This window comes from Doryrhamphus excisus, linkage group LG16 (assembly GCF_037039965.1).
Source record: "Doryrhamphus excisus strain RoL-2023G ecotype Guam linkage group LG16, RoL_Dexc_Guam_v1.1, whole genome shotgun sequence".
Lineage (NCBI taxonomy): Eukaryota > Metazoa > Chordata > Actinopteri > Syngnathiformes > Syngnathidae > Doryrhamphus > Doryrhamphus excisus.
The window spans coordinates 13,164,071-13,181,240 of record NC_136372.1 but is presented as its reverse complement, the minus strand read 5'-3'; the positions used below and the strand labels follow the sequence as shown (position 1 = coordinate 13,181,240).

General features: G+C 41.4%; 1 protein-coding gene across 1 annotated transcript; it reads left to right on the top strand.

Moving 5' to 3' along the window:
- Positions 1-9,758: 9,758 nt before the first annotated feature.
- On the top strand, positions 9,759-17,163 carry rgs9a (regulator of G protein signaling 9a). Its single transcript, XM_078797275.1, has 17 exons — positions 9,759-9,982; positions 10,049-10,145; positions 11,717-11,767; positions 11,841-11,947; positions 12,074-12,125; positions 12,567-12,625; positions 12,939-13,015; positions 13,548-13,629; positions 13,945-14,007; positions 14,819-14,848; positions 14,965-15,026; positions 15,164-15,277; positions 15,461-15,576; positions 15,707-15,794; positions 16,117-16,255; positions 16,377-16,459; positions 16,760-17,163. The coding sequence occupies exons 1-17, from the start codon at positions 9,914-9,916 to the stop codon at positions 16,914-16,916; spliced, it is 1,446 nt and encodes a 481-aa protein (XP_078653401.1). The 5' UTR covers positions 9,759-9,913; the 3' UTR covers positions 16,917-17,163.
- The last annotated feature ends 7 nt before the right edge of the window (positions 17,164-17,170 follow it).

Below are 17,170 nucleotides of genomic sequence, written 5' to 3'. Positions count from 1 at the left end.
GGGAACACACACAAGTACACAGCATGTGCCATCAAAAATACTGCAAGTTCTGCTTTAAGTGTAAGAAGCTGAAGTGTACTGCTTGGTGGAAACGTGCTTTTTCAAGACTTGTGTTGGTTTCTCCCATCCATGCATTTCCTGCCTCCAAAGATCCAGCAGGGACTTTGGTCTCAGGGCCTCATGACTAATGGAAGCTGAGACATATTGATGGACAGCCGTGGACATCTCGCCCAGTGTCATAAAAGTCAGCACATGGCCATTGCCAGACACCTTGGGGTGCTGCATTCATCTGCGCTGCCAAAAGGCCAGATGATAATACCTGCCTGCAGGGACTAGACACATCCTGCCTTTTTATTTCCTTCTTTATTTCATGGACAACAGCCTAAAGCCCTTCAACGTTTGGCGCTTCTGCGATGGGGACATCTCTGTCCTGGCTGCTCGTGCAATATGGCAAGTTGGGCAACGATCGTGAAAGACTGCGGAACCGCTATGGCGCGCTAAAGACCAACAGTGGGGCTGGTGTAACCCCACGCCGTGTCTTTCCATCAAAGATAACGACTCCCCTGTTTCTCTTCAGGTGTGCGTGGGGTTGGATGAGTGGCTCGGCCATTTCAATTCCCCTCGTCTTTGTTCGACACAAATTGATTTTCCACCAAATTGCAAAGCGAATGAAGGAGTTTGGATTGCCACCTGCTCCTCTGCATCCTCGTGTTGTCGTGCTCCACTTCCACACCATGGACGTCTCCACCTCCTTTGCTTCCGCTACACGTCAGATGCACCTGATCAGCCCCCCTTTTTGACAATCACATTCTTACTTGACAAAGATTTTTTTTTTCATTTTTCGTGGTTCAACAGTTCCACACCCGGCCGTGGGATTTCTTATTTATAAGAAAGCATAGGAAAATATGTTTACCACCTTGTAAATACACTTATAACATTATTACAAACCTCTGGACATTTTTGACTCACTGTCTGCAACCCACCCAAAATGGATCCGCTACGCGCTTTTGGAACCTGACCCACCAGTTTTGAAGCCCTGCTCTAGTGACCCCGTGGTGACTGATTATCCACCCTTAGCAAGAGTGGAGGCTACTGGCTGTTGAAGAATATTCGATAGAGGCGAAGGAACCAAAACAAGAAAAATAAAATCAATAGGCCGTCCTGGTTCAATGAGCACCCGGACCTCCAGTCCATCAAAGTCACAGCAAAGCAGCGGGTCGTTGCATTTCATTTAGCGCCACGGAGCAACGCATTGTGCGCTTCAGTCAATGTCGCCTAATGATTTAGTTTTTTTAACCTGATCATTAAACATTAAGATCACATGAGGGTAAAGAAAGGTCTGGCTCAGCCTGAGGAGCTCCCAGTGGATCAGCGTGCTTATGATGACATTTGTAGCAACACGTGCAGTCATTGCTGCTGTTTGGGCCATGTTAATGTGACATTTGCGTGGCGGTGGCGTGCCGGGAAACACAAGGGATGAGCAGGTGGGAGGGTGTCGCATGCAGGAGCGCCAAATATTCCTCATAACGAGGCTGTGGGATACTTTCTCCATCTATCAATCAGAGAGGAAATGAGTTGTACTTCCTGCTCCGTAGTGTGTGTGCGTGGTAGAAAGAGAGAAGCTTTAACGTTTGCCAGTGCCATAGGAATGTATTCCATCCAGTATGTATTTCTATTGAATGATATAACATCCAGCACAGTATTGTAAAAAAAACAAACAAACAAAACAACGTATTTGTGAATGTAAAACTTTCTGATTGTGCTTTTCTACTCACGTTTTCTGTGTTTTTAGTGATTACAGGCTTGCATAATTAACTGTTTTCCTCCTAACGATGAATGTATTATTGACTTGAAGACCATGTATTTATTGTGACGTGGGAAAGTATGCAGAAAAGCTCATATTTTTATGGATGAAATAAAGACAAGTAGCTTGAATGTGATAAAGAGAAGCAGCTTGAATGCTTTTCATTTTATTTATTTATTTATTTTATATTATCTTAATTTTTACTTTTCATTTTTTTAACCACTTCTTGCTGTCTTGTTGTCTAGTTCTTTTGCATTTTTTAATGTCTTAAATGTTTTTGTTTTGTTTTTATCATGTTTTATTACTTTTTCTGCATTCATTTTGTATTTTTACTGATGTATTGTTTTTACTATATTGTGCAGCACTTTGGAAACAGTGTTTATAAAATGTGCTATATAAATAAAGTGGATTGGATGTGCAACCTGATGCATCCTCTACCAGAGTTGCCAGCTTGGCCACTGTCTCGCTAAATCTGGCAACATTCCAAACCTCTTCTTAGAAACATGTTGTCAAATGAGACTTGCTATGAATCTAGTGAGTGTTTTCTGGCTTCTGCGGCACTCTGAAAGCATATTGGAGATCCATGAATCTGGCATGATCTCACCTTGCTTTACACAGCGGGATCCAAAACATAAATGTTATTTAATCTTCATGAAATGACGACTCATTACACTCAAACCTCATTGGGACTCAGCCACTTACCTGTCAGTGTATCGGAATGTACAATTAATCAAACAAATAATCCTACCTGCAAGACAAAAGGTGGAAGGTGGAGGTGTAATTATTACACCGTCTTGACTTTGAGATAAAATATTATAAGCATTTAATTTTGATGAAATTATGGCCAATTTTAAATCAACAAACCAAAAAGAATTTGGACTTCGAAACGAAATTAAGGTGTTTTACTCACTTTTTTGTCTCCCCAACATGGGTCTGCCTCGTTTCTACAATACTTCGTATACAAATAAATGTAAATTCGAATGTGACGTCATCTAGTGACTTCTCGGTCAGCCAATAGCTACTCTTGCTTTTCCGTATCCTGGGCAATTTATCCTGGCACGACTGGCATGAGTCCAATATCCCTCCCTCCATATATCGTGTTTTTGTTTGAAAGTCAGATAGACAAGTTATATTTACCTGTCATTCGGCATCAGTCATGTTAGGCGTCATAACGTTAGATGACATTATCTTTCACACGGCATGGAGTCTGGCTCCTGAGCCACCAGAGCCGAGGCGACGTGCCATGGCTGAGATCCAGTGGAAAAGAAGTTCTGTCATTCCGTCCGGAAGATGTAAGTTTTTGTCTTCTTTTCCCTTCTTCCCAACACACTTTCTTAACTTTAGAATAAGTACATTGAAGTGGCTAACTTGTTAGCTAACCAGCTTGCTATGCTAGTGGCAGCCATCTTTTATGTCCGTAGCATGAGCAATGTGACGTAAACAATGAACAATAGGAGTACAAAGGTGACTATGTTATTTCATGTCAACTGGGCTTTAATAATGTTAAAACACGTATCAGAAATACCTTTTCTGTGCTCTAACTACCACTTGACTTGTCCATTGTAACAAGGGGCGAGTATACAATATTAAGTAATCCCTCGTCTATGGCGGTTAATTTGTTCCAGCGGCCACCGTGACAGTGAGTTTCCTGTTGAAGTCTTTATTCATAAATTAAATATTTTGGTGGTTAGCGCTTAAAAACTGTTTACCACCTTCCAAATATGCTTTTTAACATTATTAGAGCCCTCTAGACATGAAATAACGGCCCTGTAGTCTCCTTTATCCTCTTATTGACCAATATAGTCGACATAAGATATATAAGACATAATATACACATACACATGTTAGCATTGAGGGTGTTCCTTGTTTTTTTTTTAGTTATGGCTCTGTTCAGTGGTTATTGCCTCATCAATGTAACATTACATCACATCTTGTGAAAGCCTTATATTTCTAATTTATCTTATTTAGCCCTGAGGTATCCAATGTACGGGCCAGGGGCTAGTGAGTAATACATTACAAATATTTATCTTCATTATATAATCATATTAATTTACTAATATTAATACATCTGTATTCAATATTCATTCATTTTCCACCGCTTATCCTCACAAGGGTCGCGGGGGTGCTGGAGCCTATCACAGCTGTCTTCGGGCGAGAGGCGGGGTACACCCTGGACTGGTCAGCCAATCACAGGGCACATATAGACAAACAACCATTCACACTCACATTCATACCTATGGGCAATTTGGAGTCGCCAATTAACCTAGCATGTTTTTGGAATGTGGGAGGAAACCGGAGTACCTAGAGAAAACCCACACATGCACAGGAAGAACATGCAAACTCCACACAGAGATGGCCGAGATTGGAATTCGAGTCTTTTAGCTGTGTGGCCTGTGCGCTAACCACTTGTCCACCATGCAGCCCCTGTATTAAATATGTGTTAAAAAAACAATATAAGATTTTAAATAATAACTATGCCCTGTGATTGGCTGGCCACCAGTCCAGGGTGTACCCTGCCTCTCACGCAAAGACAGCTGGGATAGGCTCCAGCAACCCCCGCGACCCTCGTGAGGATAAGCGGTAGAAAATGAATGAATGAAATAATACTAAAACTACTTACAAAATGTAAAAATACTTTGGATCCTTTTATCGATGTTAAGTATATGGAAATACCTGCAAATGTTGATATTTTATGTCATTGCATGGTATGTTTTTTCTGTCTTCAGGCTGATAAGACTGATACGGGATTGTATTGGAAGTAATGCTGCTTAGCACGTGCACTCACACCATTCGCAGCAGCAGTCGGCACCCAATCACGGCTGCAGCAGACCGACTCATCCGTCTTTATTACTGCAGCAGCACTGCTACACTGACCCACACAAACACTCACTCCTACATCTCCATCCTCCCATCTCTCCGGCATCCCTTTTCCCTTCCTTATCACCTTGCTGCATCTTAATGTCTGCCGCACGCAAGAGACATGACTCACATTTATCAGGTACTTTATTGGAGAGAGGAGATGAAAAAGTCCAGTGTGGACTGACAGAACTAGGCCAGACTGACACACACAGCAGCTGGTGACCTTATCACTCCTGTGGGGAGATGTGTTCCGTTCGCCTCCAAGATGATGTCTTTGGTGAGATGGGTGTTAATTAGCTGGTCGTCAGCTGTGTGTGATGAGGCTGCCAATAACAGCAAGCACTTGAGGAACTTTGTGGAGATGTTTTATGGACACACAGGCACACACGGTGAAGGTTAACATTCTCCCTGTAAGAATGAGGTGAAACATAAAGCGTCGCTTTCATGACATCACACAGGAGAGATGCCGTGTCTGGTCCTGGCGGGGTGACCTCTAGGACATAACCGATGATGATTTTATGCTTCTTTTCATGCGTATCATTTGAGAAATTGTTCCGTCATCGCAACCAAACGACCAATTAATTTACACTGACTGGACATATTTAAGCTAATAATGCTTATTATTGGCTGAAGTGAAGCATTTCCAAGCATAAAAATGTCTAAGTGATCAAATGAAATTAAAATAAAATACAAATACAAGGCTTAAGAAGCATTGGAATTGTGAATGTAGTATTCCACATTGGCCACTAGGTGGCGGTGTTCAGTGACATAGGCGCTAGACTCCTCACTGAAGTGATTCGTTTAATGTGACTCTGCTCAAGCAGGAGTTTTCCCCCTGAAGGGAAAAGCCGAAAGAGGAAGAAGAAGTGTGGTTGTCATTCAACTGGTGTGCATTGCACACGTGCCTGTGGGTCATGCTTCGTAAAAGTCTACAATGTCAAGTTAAAGTCACCAACGTTACAATTTCCCGCTACTCCACAGCAACAAATGGAGCCCCGGCTTCGCTTTAGATGGCGAAGTAAGCGCCAGCCCCCCCCCCAGCTGCTTGGCTTTAGGCAGTGAATACCTGCCTGTTTAATTTATTAGCCGGCGTGCCGAGCTGTACGCTTTAATCTGGCTAACCACGCTACCTTGATGTTGTAGTGGTGCTTAATGCGGTGCAGGCTGCTTAGAAGCTTCAAACAAAGTGCAGCAGCGAAACAAAAAGGTCATCTGTGAGGCTTGCATTTGTGTGGGACAGGATGTGCAAAAACACGAATGCATGATGGCGACAAACACGTGTTTGCAACATGTTCCATGTAGACAGTGGGGACTTGTATTGTTTGGGTGAAATGGCCTAAAATCCATATTGGGATATACAGCCTCTTGTGATAATGATATATATCTAAATTATATATATAAATTACTTTGCAATCACTCCTCCACTTATCCAGATCCGGGTCGCGGGGGCAGCAGTCTCAGTCAGGAAGCCCGGACATTCGGTCCCAGGCCATCTCCTCCAGTTCCACCGGGAGGACGTCCAAGACGTCCCCAAGCCAGCTGTGAGACATAATCACTCCAGCGTGTCCTAGGTCAGCCACAGGCCTTCTCCCAGCTGGGCATGCCCAGAACACTTCACCAGGGAGGCGTCTGGGATTATTTGGCACATGAATGATAATGGATGAATTTGAAGACAAGAAAATTCCAGTACTACCTGCAGAGACTTACAAGCATTGGAATTATTTCCTTTAGTTCAAAGTGCAAACCACTCCAAAAAGCAACACAAACTATTTGTAGTCCTAAAATGACACCCAAGATACATGTGACACTTTGATGGCGGCTCAAGCAATTCTAATACATTATTAATATTTTTTAAGCTTGTCTTCTAACCCTGAGAAGCAGACCAAGTGTTTTTTTTACTTTTATTTAGACTGCAAAACATGACATTAACTTTGAAGATGCTAATTATACTTAATAATACTACGTGCCCGATAATGCACTGCAATAGCTGGTGCGGTCACGTGACATGACAAGCGCCTCATGCAACACTCGTTAAATCTCATGTAGCAAGCCTAAATCAAGTTTAAGCTGTAGTTTGATAACCCAAGTGAGGATAAGGGAATAGAAGATGGATGGATGATACTAAAGTAATCTTGGGTATGTCTTCCTTAAACAGTGTCACTGGTTCGCTAGACAGCTAGCAAGCTACATGACCAATTTAATTTTTAATACGGCAGCGCTTGAGGGTCAAAACGGTTTTGTCTGTATAAATATATTTTGGCAAAACCCTTCACAGGACAAGAGCTCTTGGTGTAGACCCTCCAACCCTCTTATTCCTCCATGTTCTCTTCATTTGTGTCAATTGTTCACTAACAAGCTCGCTGGCTTACATCGCCAGCAACCTATCAGGGTTAAATACTTGTAAGGAGTGAATGAGATTATGTTAATCTAGTGTTGTTTGGTGGAGTTTAATTGATATTTGTTTTCAAGAACCAGAAGATGATGGCCACCACGTCAATGGGAGAGGAGCGCCTTGTGTCGACCCCGTCCCCCCCATGCTTGCCTCATATCCCTCCATTTTGAAGGTGTCATTATTCTTAGGTGAGATTTGCGCATGTCATTGATGAGAATGTGATTACAATATCATCACCATGACCGCTGCAGCCACTTCCTCTTCTCCTTTCTTCCTCGTCAAGAGCCCTCGGCATGGAGAGCATGGCTAATGTTGCAAAAGAATGAGGAAAAACTGACTGCAGTGACAATAATCCATCAAAGGTTTGGTGAGTTTGTGTGAGTTTAGCAGAAATTCCACTCTGCTATATACAGTATTTAATATGTTTTATATAGAACTTTTTGCCTTTTTATAATAATAATAAAATTGTATACATACATTCATATATTAAATATACAAAGTATTACTTCTCTCAGTATTATCTCCCATACCTTCACATTTTTACTCGACCAAAGGGCTCATGTTGTCCCAAATAAAATCATAATTCCGACTGCAAATCCGCCCCACCCCACCCTCCGCTTTCTCTGAAGCAAATGAGCAGCACTGACAATGACATGTGTTCCGTTTGTCCCCCGGTGGCCCAGATCCAGGTCAGACCCTCCTGTGTGGCTTCAAAAAGGGAGATGGAAGCCAGATAGAGGCGGGTGGTTTGATGATGGAGGGCTGCTGCTATTGAGGGTGACGAGCCTTTGGTTGAGTCATAAAGTCATACAGTGTCAACCAGGCATGGCAGTCCATAATGCAACACATGATATCATCCATGAAGCCTCACACAAGAGGTGGACGCTCCTCGGTTCGCGCGGGAGATTTGCGGCTATTTGTTTCTCTTTATTTGTCCTACCCCCCCTCCCCCCTGGCCTCCCCTGTCAGGTTGATTGGATTCTTCCAATCAGTCCATGCAAATTGGAATACGCCGACTGGCCATCAATCACACGCAGGGGCGCACACCGTTGAGCAGCTCCGCACGTGCGGCTTGACACATTGTTCCGTCAATAAGCCCGCAGACAGTCCCATACGTCTCGCCGGCATAGGTGCGCGTGACACGTTATTTTTCACGCGTTTGTGTGGAGGAACAAGGACGCAACAACTTCACTTCTTCTTGGCTTCAAGATCACGTGACTCCAAAAGATGGCAGCAATTCTTGACATGATGGTATTCTTAATCCAAATGTCTAAAAGACATTAAAAAAAGCACTCAGAACATGTTGGAGTCATGGATGACACTTTATGTACTATGCTTTCAATCAATTCAATATTTTTAGTTTAGTGTCCAATCATGATGTTGCTCTATTTTGGATTGCATATGTTGTAATGTCTAAATATAATCCATACTGACAGTAACCCCTTCAATTAAATTGAATGTTAAATAGATTTTAATTTAGGTGAATTAGGGTTTTTCTTAGCCAAATAATTGACAGAAATATTAAATGAAATAATAATTTAATAATTACATTTGACTTCAAATTTAATGTATTTTTGAGAGGCATTTTAGGTCATTTAAATTGTAAATTTCTGTAAAGTAATATATATAAAACTACAAAGCTTAGCAAAAATGTTAACCCACTTGCATTATTCGGCTTTTAATCAATGGAATCAGGGTCAGTGGTCTTAGTAATGCTTTGGTACTGGGAAGTGAAATAAATGCTGTCCTGACGTCGCCTCGCAACATAAAGGGCATAAAGTGGTGGGCAGCATAGTTGTAGTTGTTTTGTCCATCATTCATTGATCAGCATGACTTCATGGCCTGCAGCTCGTCTTGTGCATTTCATCCATTATCCGTAATCAGGAACAGGAAAAGGCCGAAAGAAACAAACAAAATTGTTGTTGTTATGCCGCACGTTAACGTCTTCTGTTAACTTCACAGGCTGGGGTTCACCAAGTTCACTGTATTCAGCAGTGAACTCTCCACATCAAATCAGTTCCCCACCCGTTCCATACAAAAGAGTGTGATTAGGAGGTACAGCCGGCAGGCTCCGTATAAGTTGAGCCTGTCCAAAAGGTTGGTGTGTTTCTGTGTTGTGCAGCAGTGATTGGTGGCAGTAGTGGCCTGTCCACTTAGTTGGTATTCCCATCAGTCTCCACCTGAATGGAAACGCAATGCTTTTCATCATGCCAGCTTACAGCACAGTCCAAAGTGGACTCATGGCGTCCAGGAGGCCCGTTCAATGTGACAGCTTGAAAGCTGGAGCTGCAGTGCCCTCTGGCGGATGTCTGCGGAATGACACAGTGTCAGGACCCAAAATGGCTCGTGCATTGTGTAGGTCTTTTTATGGAGCATAAAGATTAAGCAGTGCTATACTTGCTTTACCTAATAATAATAATAATTAATTTCCTAAAGTACGCCAACAAAGCAGAATTTCTACCCCACTGACAAAAAATTTAAAAAAAAATTTCAAAGTGCATTTCTTAAAATAAACTATGTACTAACACTTATGGAAAATGTCAGAATATTTGGTGTTTTTAATATGAAAGTAAGAAATGTGATTTTTTTTTAGCACATAAGTATCGTACTTGTGAACAGTTGGGGTTTATCTGTTAGGAAGAGTCGGACGGGCTTTACTTGTTTAGGGATGAGAGCTTCCTGCATGTGATCGGCGGCTAAATCCATCCTTCCCTGCTGCTTGACAATCCCACGCAGGAGCAAGTCTGCTCATCCTTTCTGTGCTTACACGACTTTCTTTCCAACTTTCCTATTTATTCTGGTAAAGTTTTTCCGCAGGACTTTCTTTCTCTGCATCTGGTTGTCATCCATTTCCAAACATGACAATCAGAACAGCCCGTCCGGACCGGGGACAGCATTTTCGCCCGCGTATGCATTGCCTGAAAAAGGTGTGTGTGTGTCAATGTGCTCTTGGTTGTTTCCATGGTTATACTCTCTGCTTGTCCTTTTTCCAGTTGGAGGCAATGGTGGTCGCCATGCAGGACCCAAAAGAAGGGCTGAAGGGCTCCGAACAGAAACTCAACGTCACCACCATTCCACATATCATCGCAGGTAAAATACACCGGTGCCTCTGTTCACCTCATTAATCCGTTCCAGAAGGTAACTGACTAACCAAATCAAGTTTCTTGTGGAAAAGAATGTCAGTTCAAGTCATCCACTCCAGACACCCGAAAATGTTAAAACACATTCTATAGACTATAATTCTAGGTTAAATGCAGATGAATGGACTGATCATTTAACATCACTTTTACCTAGTTTTCTTGGGGAAAATCCCACAAAAAAGCACATTACTCTGCTGTAAACATAATTGGCACAAATATAGCATAGCAAATATCCTTAACCTTGCTGGTTAATACTGTATATGAAAGAAGCGAGCGCTGGTGATGATGTCTTCTAAGGGGCGTGGTGACGTGTGCCAAGTTTGACTGTGGATGGAGTCAACGAACCCAGCTAAGTTTGAATGTTTTCTTGTTGGAAGCAAGAACAACTTATGGATGGAAAACGAGAGTTTCACCCTCCATGCGACTGTTTAGGCGGGAACCGGAGTGGATGTGTATGCATGGCTGTGTGCACACCACACACAGCCATCCCGTCACATTTACATACCCCTGAAACGACCGTGCTCTTCTCTCTAAGCTGTGAAAGTGGGAGCTTCCCATCTCGGCCTGGTCCATGGCCTGGTTTGTGGGCTCCATGCGTTTGTTACATCATGTATCTCTCTCTAGCCCAGGAAATCCGCATGGTGTTTTTGGTGGCTGATAAGGTTTTTTATGTGCTCAGTGGGTTTTTCTCCTAAATTTCAGAGCATTTGGTACAACGTCCACCCTCTGAAAGTGAAGGTTTGTTTGCAGGTGAGCTCAGGGGAAGTTAGGACAGGCTGGTTACATCACTGTCAGGTGAAACTGCATAACTCCACCACCATGCAACGCTGAACAGGAAGGATAAGCGGATGCATGCCTTTATGCTTTCTTCAATACACTTCAATATACAGCACGAACAAAGACCAGCAAGAACACTCCGTGTGAAGAAGACACATGTGATGGTGACATGATGCTAAGTTGAATCCAGCTCACTCAACATGGTTTCAAAACAAAAACGTCTGGCTGACTTTGCTTTCCATTCGTTTTCCTTGCATTCTAACAAGCCGAGAGAGAACACAAGCTGTCTTAGTCGTCTAAGCCGCCACTATCACCGCCGCAGGCTAAATAAGGAAGTCCCTGATTGGATGAGACATGCAGCACTTCTTTACAAGCCTAAGTGGCTTTTTAATCTGCTCAAAGACCAGTGAGGGAAAGGTCATCTTATCCACGCAAGTCAAATGCACCGTATGCTTGGATTTAGCACCTAGCGCTGCTTCCGTCGGGGGTGAGCCCAGCAAAGCTTGCCACATGGAGACAAATCAAAGGATGCCATGTTGTCACTTGGATATTTTCTACATGCAGATATGCTAATAAGCGAGATAGTTTTCATCTCAGTCACATGCAGAAGGTGAAAAAGCATATTATTCACATTTGACAAGCAACAGCTAAAAAGTCAGCTATGAAAACAGACACAAATATCATAGAAGCTACTACTGAGTGGAGTGGTTGAGGTGGTGCATAATCTTGTGTGCATTGATACAGGCAAAGACATGGTGTCTTGGCTCGCTAACAAGATGAAAGTGACTGCAGAAGGTAGATATCAAGTGTAGCAGACACCAAGTCCACCGCATCACCGCTGTATCTTGACTAGTTCTTTGTTTTGTAGAAGCTCAGGTGTTTGGAACCATGCTGTTGGCCTACGGTTACGTCTATGCTCTACAGAACCACAAGAAACTGGTCCTGTGCAATGACAGCAGCCTTTACCGCTTCCAGGTGACAATAAAATGCAATTCTTTTCAAGCAAGGTAGACTTCTCCACACAAAGGAAATACCAGACTGATTGATTGGTCTATTGCTGTGCCTGCAAAGTAAGAACATTCTTACTTGATTCTTTTTCAGACTCCATACTTCTGGCCTACGCAGAAATGGGTTGCAGATGACACTGACTATGGTGGGTCCCTGCAACACTACGTGTGCAATAAAACCTCAGTAAAGCACATACCTTATGATTATTTTGATTGAAGTTATGGAAGATTCTAGAATGTCCTTATTTATGAATAGAATATTGTGGTAATTCGAGCATAAAAAATCAGTTAACCACCTTCTAAATACACTTTGAAATAACATCCCATTGTCACCTTTACACTACTGTTACCCAATATAGTAGACATCATTAGTGAATTTTAGACAAAGTTGTTTATGATCTTCTAAATACATTTGTAGCATTATTAGAATCTCCTAGACATGAAATAACACCCCTATAGTCACCTTTACACACCTATTTCCCAATAAGCTAATATATAATATATGCGGCACAGAAAAGAAGTGATGAAGAGGTGGGTGTTTTTGACAATGATGCATGTTATCACCGTACTCTATTTCTGCTTTGCAGCCATTTACCTGGCAAAGAGAAACATCCGCAAGAAAGGCATGTTGGAGCCGTATGAACAGGTACATTCCTACAGTATACACAAATACTGTATAGGTTTCTTCAGTCAGGTACCACCAATATTATATGTTCAACATAGTGGTCCTACAGTATTTTCACCTTTTTATATTGGAATTAAAACTTGATTCTAATCAATAGAAATCAAATGGTGAGTCTATTGAATAGTGGTCACATGTTTCCTCCAAATGTTGAACTTTCACTTTTGAATTTAAATTAGAATCAAGTAAAATGGTCACTTGTGTTCATCTTCTTGATTATGATAAATGTAATAATTTATCTATAATTCATCTTGCAATGTATTTCTGTGTTTTACAGGCACATTACAACCACCTTCACGAGTGGTTCAACTATAAGTGGGACTTCATCGTCATGCAGGCCACCGAGCAGTACAAGTAAGCCATACCCTTCACTTTATTACCAGTGCCAGTGAGTAGCATGGAGGTTTTAGCAGTAGCATAGTAGGGAGCATTGTGTTTGGAGGAAAGACCAAAGAGCAATGGTAATGGTAATGGTTTTATTTCATTTGAACATGCATCAGATTACAATTGAGTGCATCACATAAATCAGTTCACAGTTCCACATGTCCAAAAGGAGTAGGAAGAAGCAAAGCTTATTAAATCCTACCCTTCCATCTGGTACTTTTACAATCAGTAACTGTTACATTTGTTCACTTTTTTTTTGTTTTTTAAATAATGTACCTCGTACCAAAGTACGAGGTGATATGACATAATGGGTACCATAGTAAGTGTCAATATAGTGATATATATAGCACATCATGAGTGGTTCAAGACTCTTCATCCTTGTATTTAGCAAACATCAACTGCTTGTATAGCAAAGGAAGAAATAAGAATGAATAAATACTCATACTTGATACCTGGACTTGTTATAACATTTTTAATCCATCTTTGTGTGTGTGTGTGTCAGGGCTGGTAGAGAGAGGAAGAAGCCGGATCGTGTGGTGTTTGATTGCCAGGAAAGAGCCTACTGGATAGTGAACAGGCCACCAGTAAGTGTTTGGTGATGATATAAATATACGGAATAGCAATAAGGTCATCATCATCATATGTACTGTATGTATGTGTAAGTGATGATGATAAAAATATAATAGCAAATAGTAATAAGATGATCATCATATGTACTGTATGTGTAAGTGATGATGATAAAAATATAATCGCAATAAGATGATCATCATATGTACTGTATGTGTATGTGTAAGTGTTGATGATATGAATATAGTAATAGCAATATGATGATCAGCATCATATGTACTGTATACTATGTATGCATATTGTACAGTGTATTGATATGTGGATGCTTCCAGCGTCGTACTCACAGTGCTTTGGATAGTTGGCCAGACCGCCTAATAGATCCCAGCACAGAAGAGGTAGAGGTCAGTACCCACTCGCTCTTTTCCACCGCTATTGTGCTCATTGGTGTACTAGCTAACATGGCGCCTTCTTACTCGCTGTTACGACTTTGTATCGATGACAGATGTGCAGATTTACGTGTAAAAGAGTAACGTATGTTAGGTGGTCTCGCTCATTGGAGGCGATGGACTATTAGGAAGATGTTCTTGGCAGGAAGGAAATGTCATTTCACTGGAAGAACATCTTTACAACATATGTTTAGTCTTACTTTGCTTTTTCTGTTCTATGGTATATTAAAATGTAATCCCGTCACTCTAATCACACTCATTGTCTTTTCTCTCTCTCTCTTAGATTTCCTTGCTCTGCTTACCAACGCCATGCAGTTCATCTTTATTTAATCTACTGTCACATTGACATATTTTATTTCATTCAACCTAATGCCGATATTTTGTTTTTTACATGAGTCATTTATTTTATTTTATTATGACATTTACAAAAAATTATAAACATTTAATTACCTTACATTTAATGTTTTTATTACATTTTTTTAAATCTAATTACATTCCAGAAAACAATTTCCTTTTTTATTTGTTTACTCCATTATTTATTCAGTTAAAGGAATACTGATAAACATTTCATTTAATGTATTTATTATTTTTACATGATTTTTTAATTTTATTGTTTTATTTCATTAAGATATTAAGATATGCCTTTATTCGTCCCTCAGTGGGGAAATTTGTAATGGACTTAATCTGTGGACACCAAGTAGATGAGGTTATTGATCACCCCTTTTTCATTCTTGTATTTGCGATGTATTTTGTCTTTCAGAAAGTTACGTTTGACCAATACAGACGTATGGTAAGCATGACCATGTGTGTGTGTGTGTATTGAGTGTGGGTGATTATGCAAAGCAAATTGCAACATTATAATAAAGATGAAGACAAAATAGGATGAAATGTTGCTTTTTGTTGTAGAACATGTTCTACCAACAAGCCATCATGAGGTCCAAAGTGAAATCTAGCGTTTCCCTTGGGGCGTAAGTGCGCATTTGCTTTTTCTAAGCCTTTTCCCAGGTTCTATTGGAGACAAATGAGCATATAGTTGTCCTGTGACAAGGGAAAGGCATTGCACCAGTTGAAGAAGGAATGTGATTGTTGGTTTGGTGGCCAACAGATTGGTGAAGTACATCACAACGTATAAAAACCATGATCCTTTTCTGGCGCCCTGCCTACCCAGCAACCCTTGGCAGACGGACAACGACTCCTACTGGAATCTCAATATGAGAAGGTGAGCCTCACCATGTGACGATTCTCATGCGTCTGCGTGCCAACGAGTTGGATATACATACATACAGTACTGCTAAAATGACTGCTGATTATTAAATGTGTTTTTTTTGTTTGTTTTGGTTTGTGTTACGGGCCACTTAGATCAACTGTCTCAACGTAACAAAGCTTTTGTGTGTTTGGGTAGGGTGGACGTCCCAACAAAGATGCGTGTGGAGCGCTGGTCCTTCAGCCTGTTTGAACTGCTGACTGACCTCCGGGGCCGGGACGACTTCAAGGTCTTCCTGAAGAAGGAGTTCAGCGGTACGTTGAGTGTGGCTTTGTCTTTGGGACGTCAGGAGAAGCAGGCACAGGAGAAATCATACACACACGTTGTGAGACGTACGTGTGCTTCCCCCCCAGTGACGCTTTAAGACTCGTATGTGTGTTCCAGGAGAGAATTTGGCCTTTTGGGAAGCAGCGGAGGAGCTGAAGTGGGGAACCACGGCTTCCATCTCTACCAAAGCTGAAAGCATCTTCAAGTAAGCCAGAGCGAGACAGCCAGGGAAAATAGCTTCATTATTCTAAGTACTTCAACAGGAATTAAATGGTTTATCAACAATGACAGTCCACACCTTCTATTTACAGTAATGACACAATGCCTTGGGTGTCACGGTTGACTGAAATATTGTTGTGTGTTTTTTGCATTAGGACCTTTTTTAATTCAGACTTTATTCTTTTCATATTAGAACTCTTTCCCCAACCAAATTTTCTAAAAATGACAACTTTATTTTACTATTACTACTTCCAACTATTTTTCTCTGATATTCAAGATTTAAGGTGTAATATTTTGTTTGCGCTCAGGACCTTTTTGGCCCCCGGCGCCCCCCGATGGATCAACATTGACGGCAGGACAATGGGTCTGACGGTGAAAGGTCTGGAGCATCCTCACCGCTACGTGCTGGAAGCCGCACAGACGCACGTCTTCCTGCTCATGAAAAAGGTGTTGTGCATTCTTATGGACAACAAAATGTCCAAGCAGCTTTGTGCCTTCGGAGCTCATCTAGGAGCAACATTGAAGGGGAACATAAGCCATTTATGTTAATGTGCTGCTCTTCATGCAGGATACTTTCTTCCGTTATCTCAAGTCTCCCGTGTACAAGGACATCCAGAAGAAGGCACTCAATCCAGAAGCTCATAACTTCAGGTGAGTGGATAAAAAAACCACATCTTGTAACATTAGTATGTATATGGAAGCACTGTCTTTTAAAAACATCTCCCCATAGCTGAATATAGTACACTATGTTGGAAAAATAAAAATATATAAAAATCAGTACTAATCAGTGTTGCAAGTAACATGTTTAAAAATAACAGCATTACTGATGCCAAACTAATTCAATTAGTGAGTTACTAATGACTTTCCCAATACTTTTGGGGGATTAACCAGTTGGGGGAAAACAGTCGCTTCCATTGACTGACATGTATCCCTTTCCCTGCTGGACTGCAGCGCATCCCAGCTGGAGCAAAACGCTCGCAGCCGAAGCTCGGGCATCCATCCCATCATCCTGTGGAAGCAGGAAGAGGAGGAGAAGGCGAAAGCTGCTGCGGCCGCCGTTCCTGTTGATGTCAAAGCTGTGATGAGCAAAATAGACAGGAAGAAATAATAAATAAAAAAAGACCATACCTCTATCACAAAATATTCCATATGCACACAGTACATCTTAGGTGGCTAGAGTATGATTAGTGTCTCTTCTGTATGTTGCTATTGGATTATTTTTACACAGCAATATACACTAGAATGTTTGACTCAAGATGCATATTTATTAAGAGAGAGAGCAAAGTCACCTTCCTTCTTCCTGCTGTTGTGTATGTGTTGGAAGAAATAATATTAAAGAGGCCGTAGTACCATTATGGTTTT

What these genes read in the sequence shown, in the direction of transcription:
- rgs9a (XM_078797275.1), top strand. Translation starts at nt 9,914, where the DNA reads ATGACAATCAGAACAGCCCGTCCGGACCGGGGACAGCATTTTCGCCCG. An exon ending in TGTTGGAGCCGTATGAACAG is followed by an intron (nt 12,626 to 12,938) that starts GTACATTCCTAC and finishes TGTGTTTTACAG; the next exon opens with GCACATTACAACCACCTTCA. An exon ending in TCTTCCTGCTCATGAAAAAG is followed by an intron (nt 16,256 to 16,376) that starts GTGTTGTGCATT and finishes CTCTTCATGCAG; the next exon opens with GATACTTTCTTCCGTTATCT.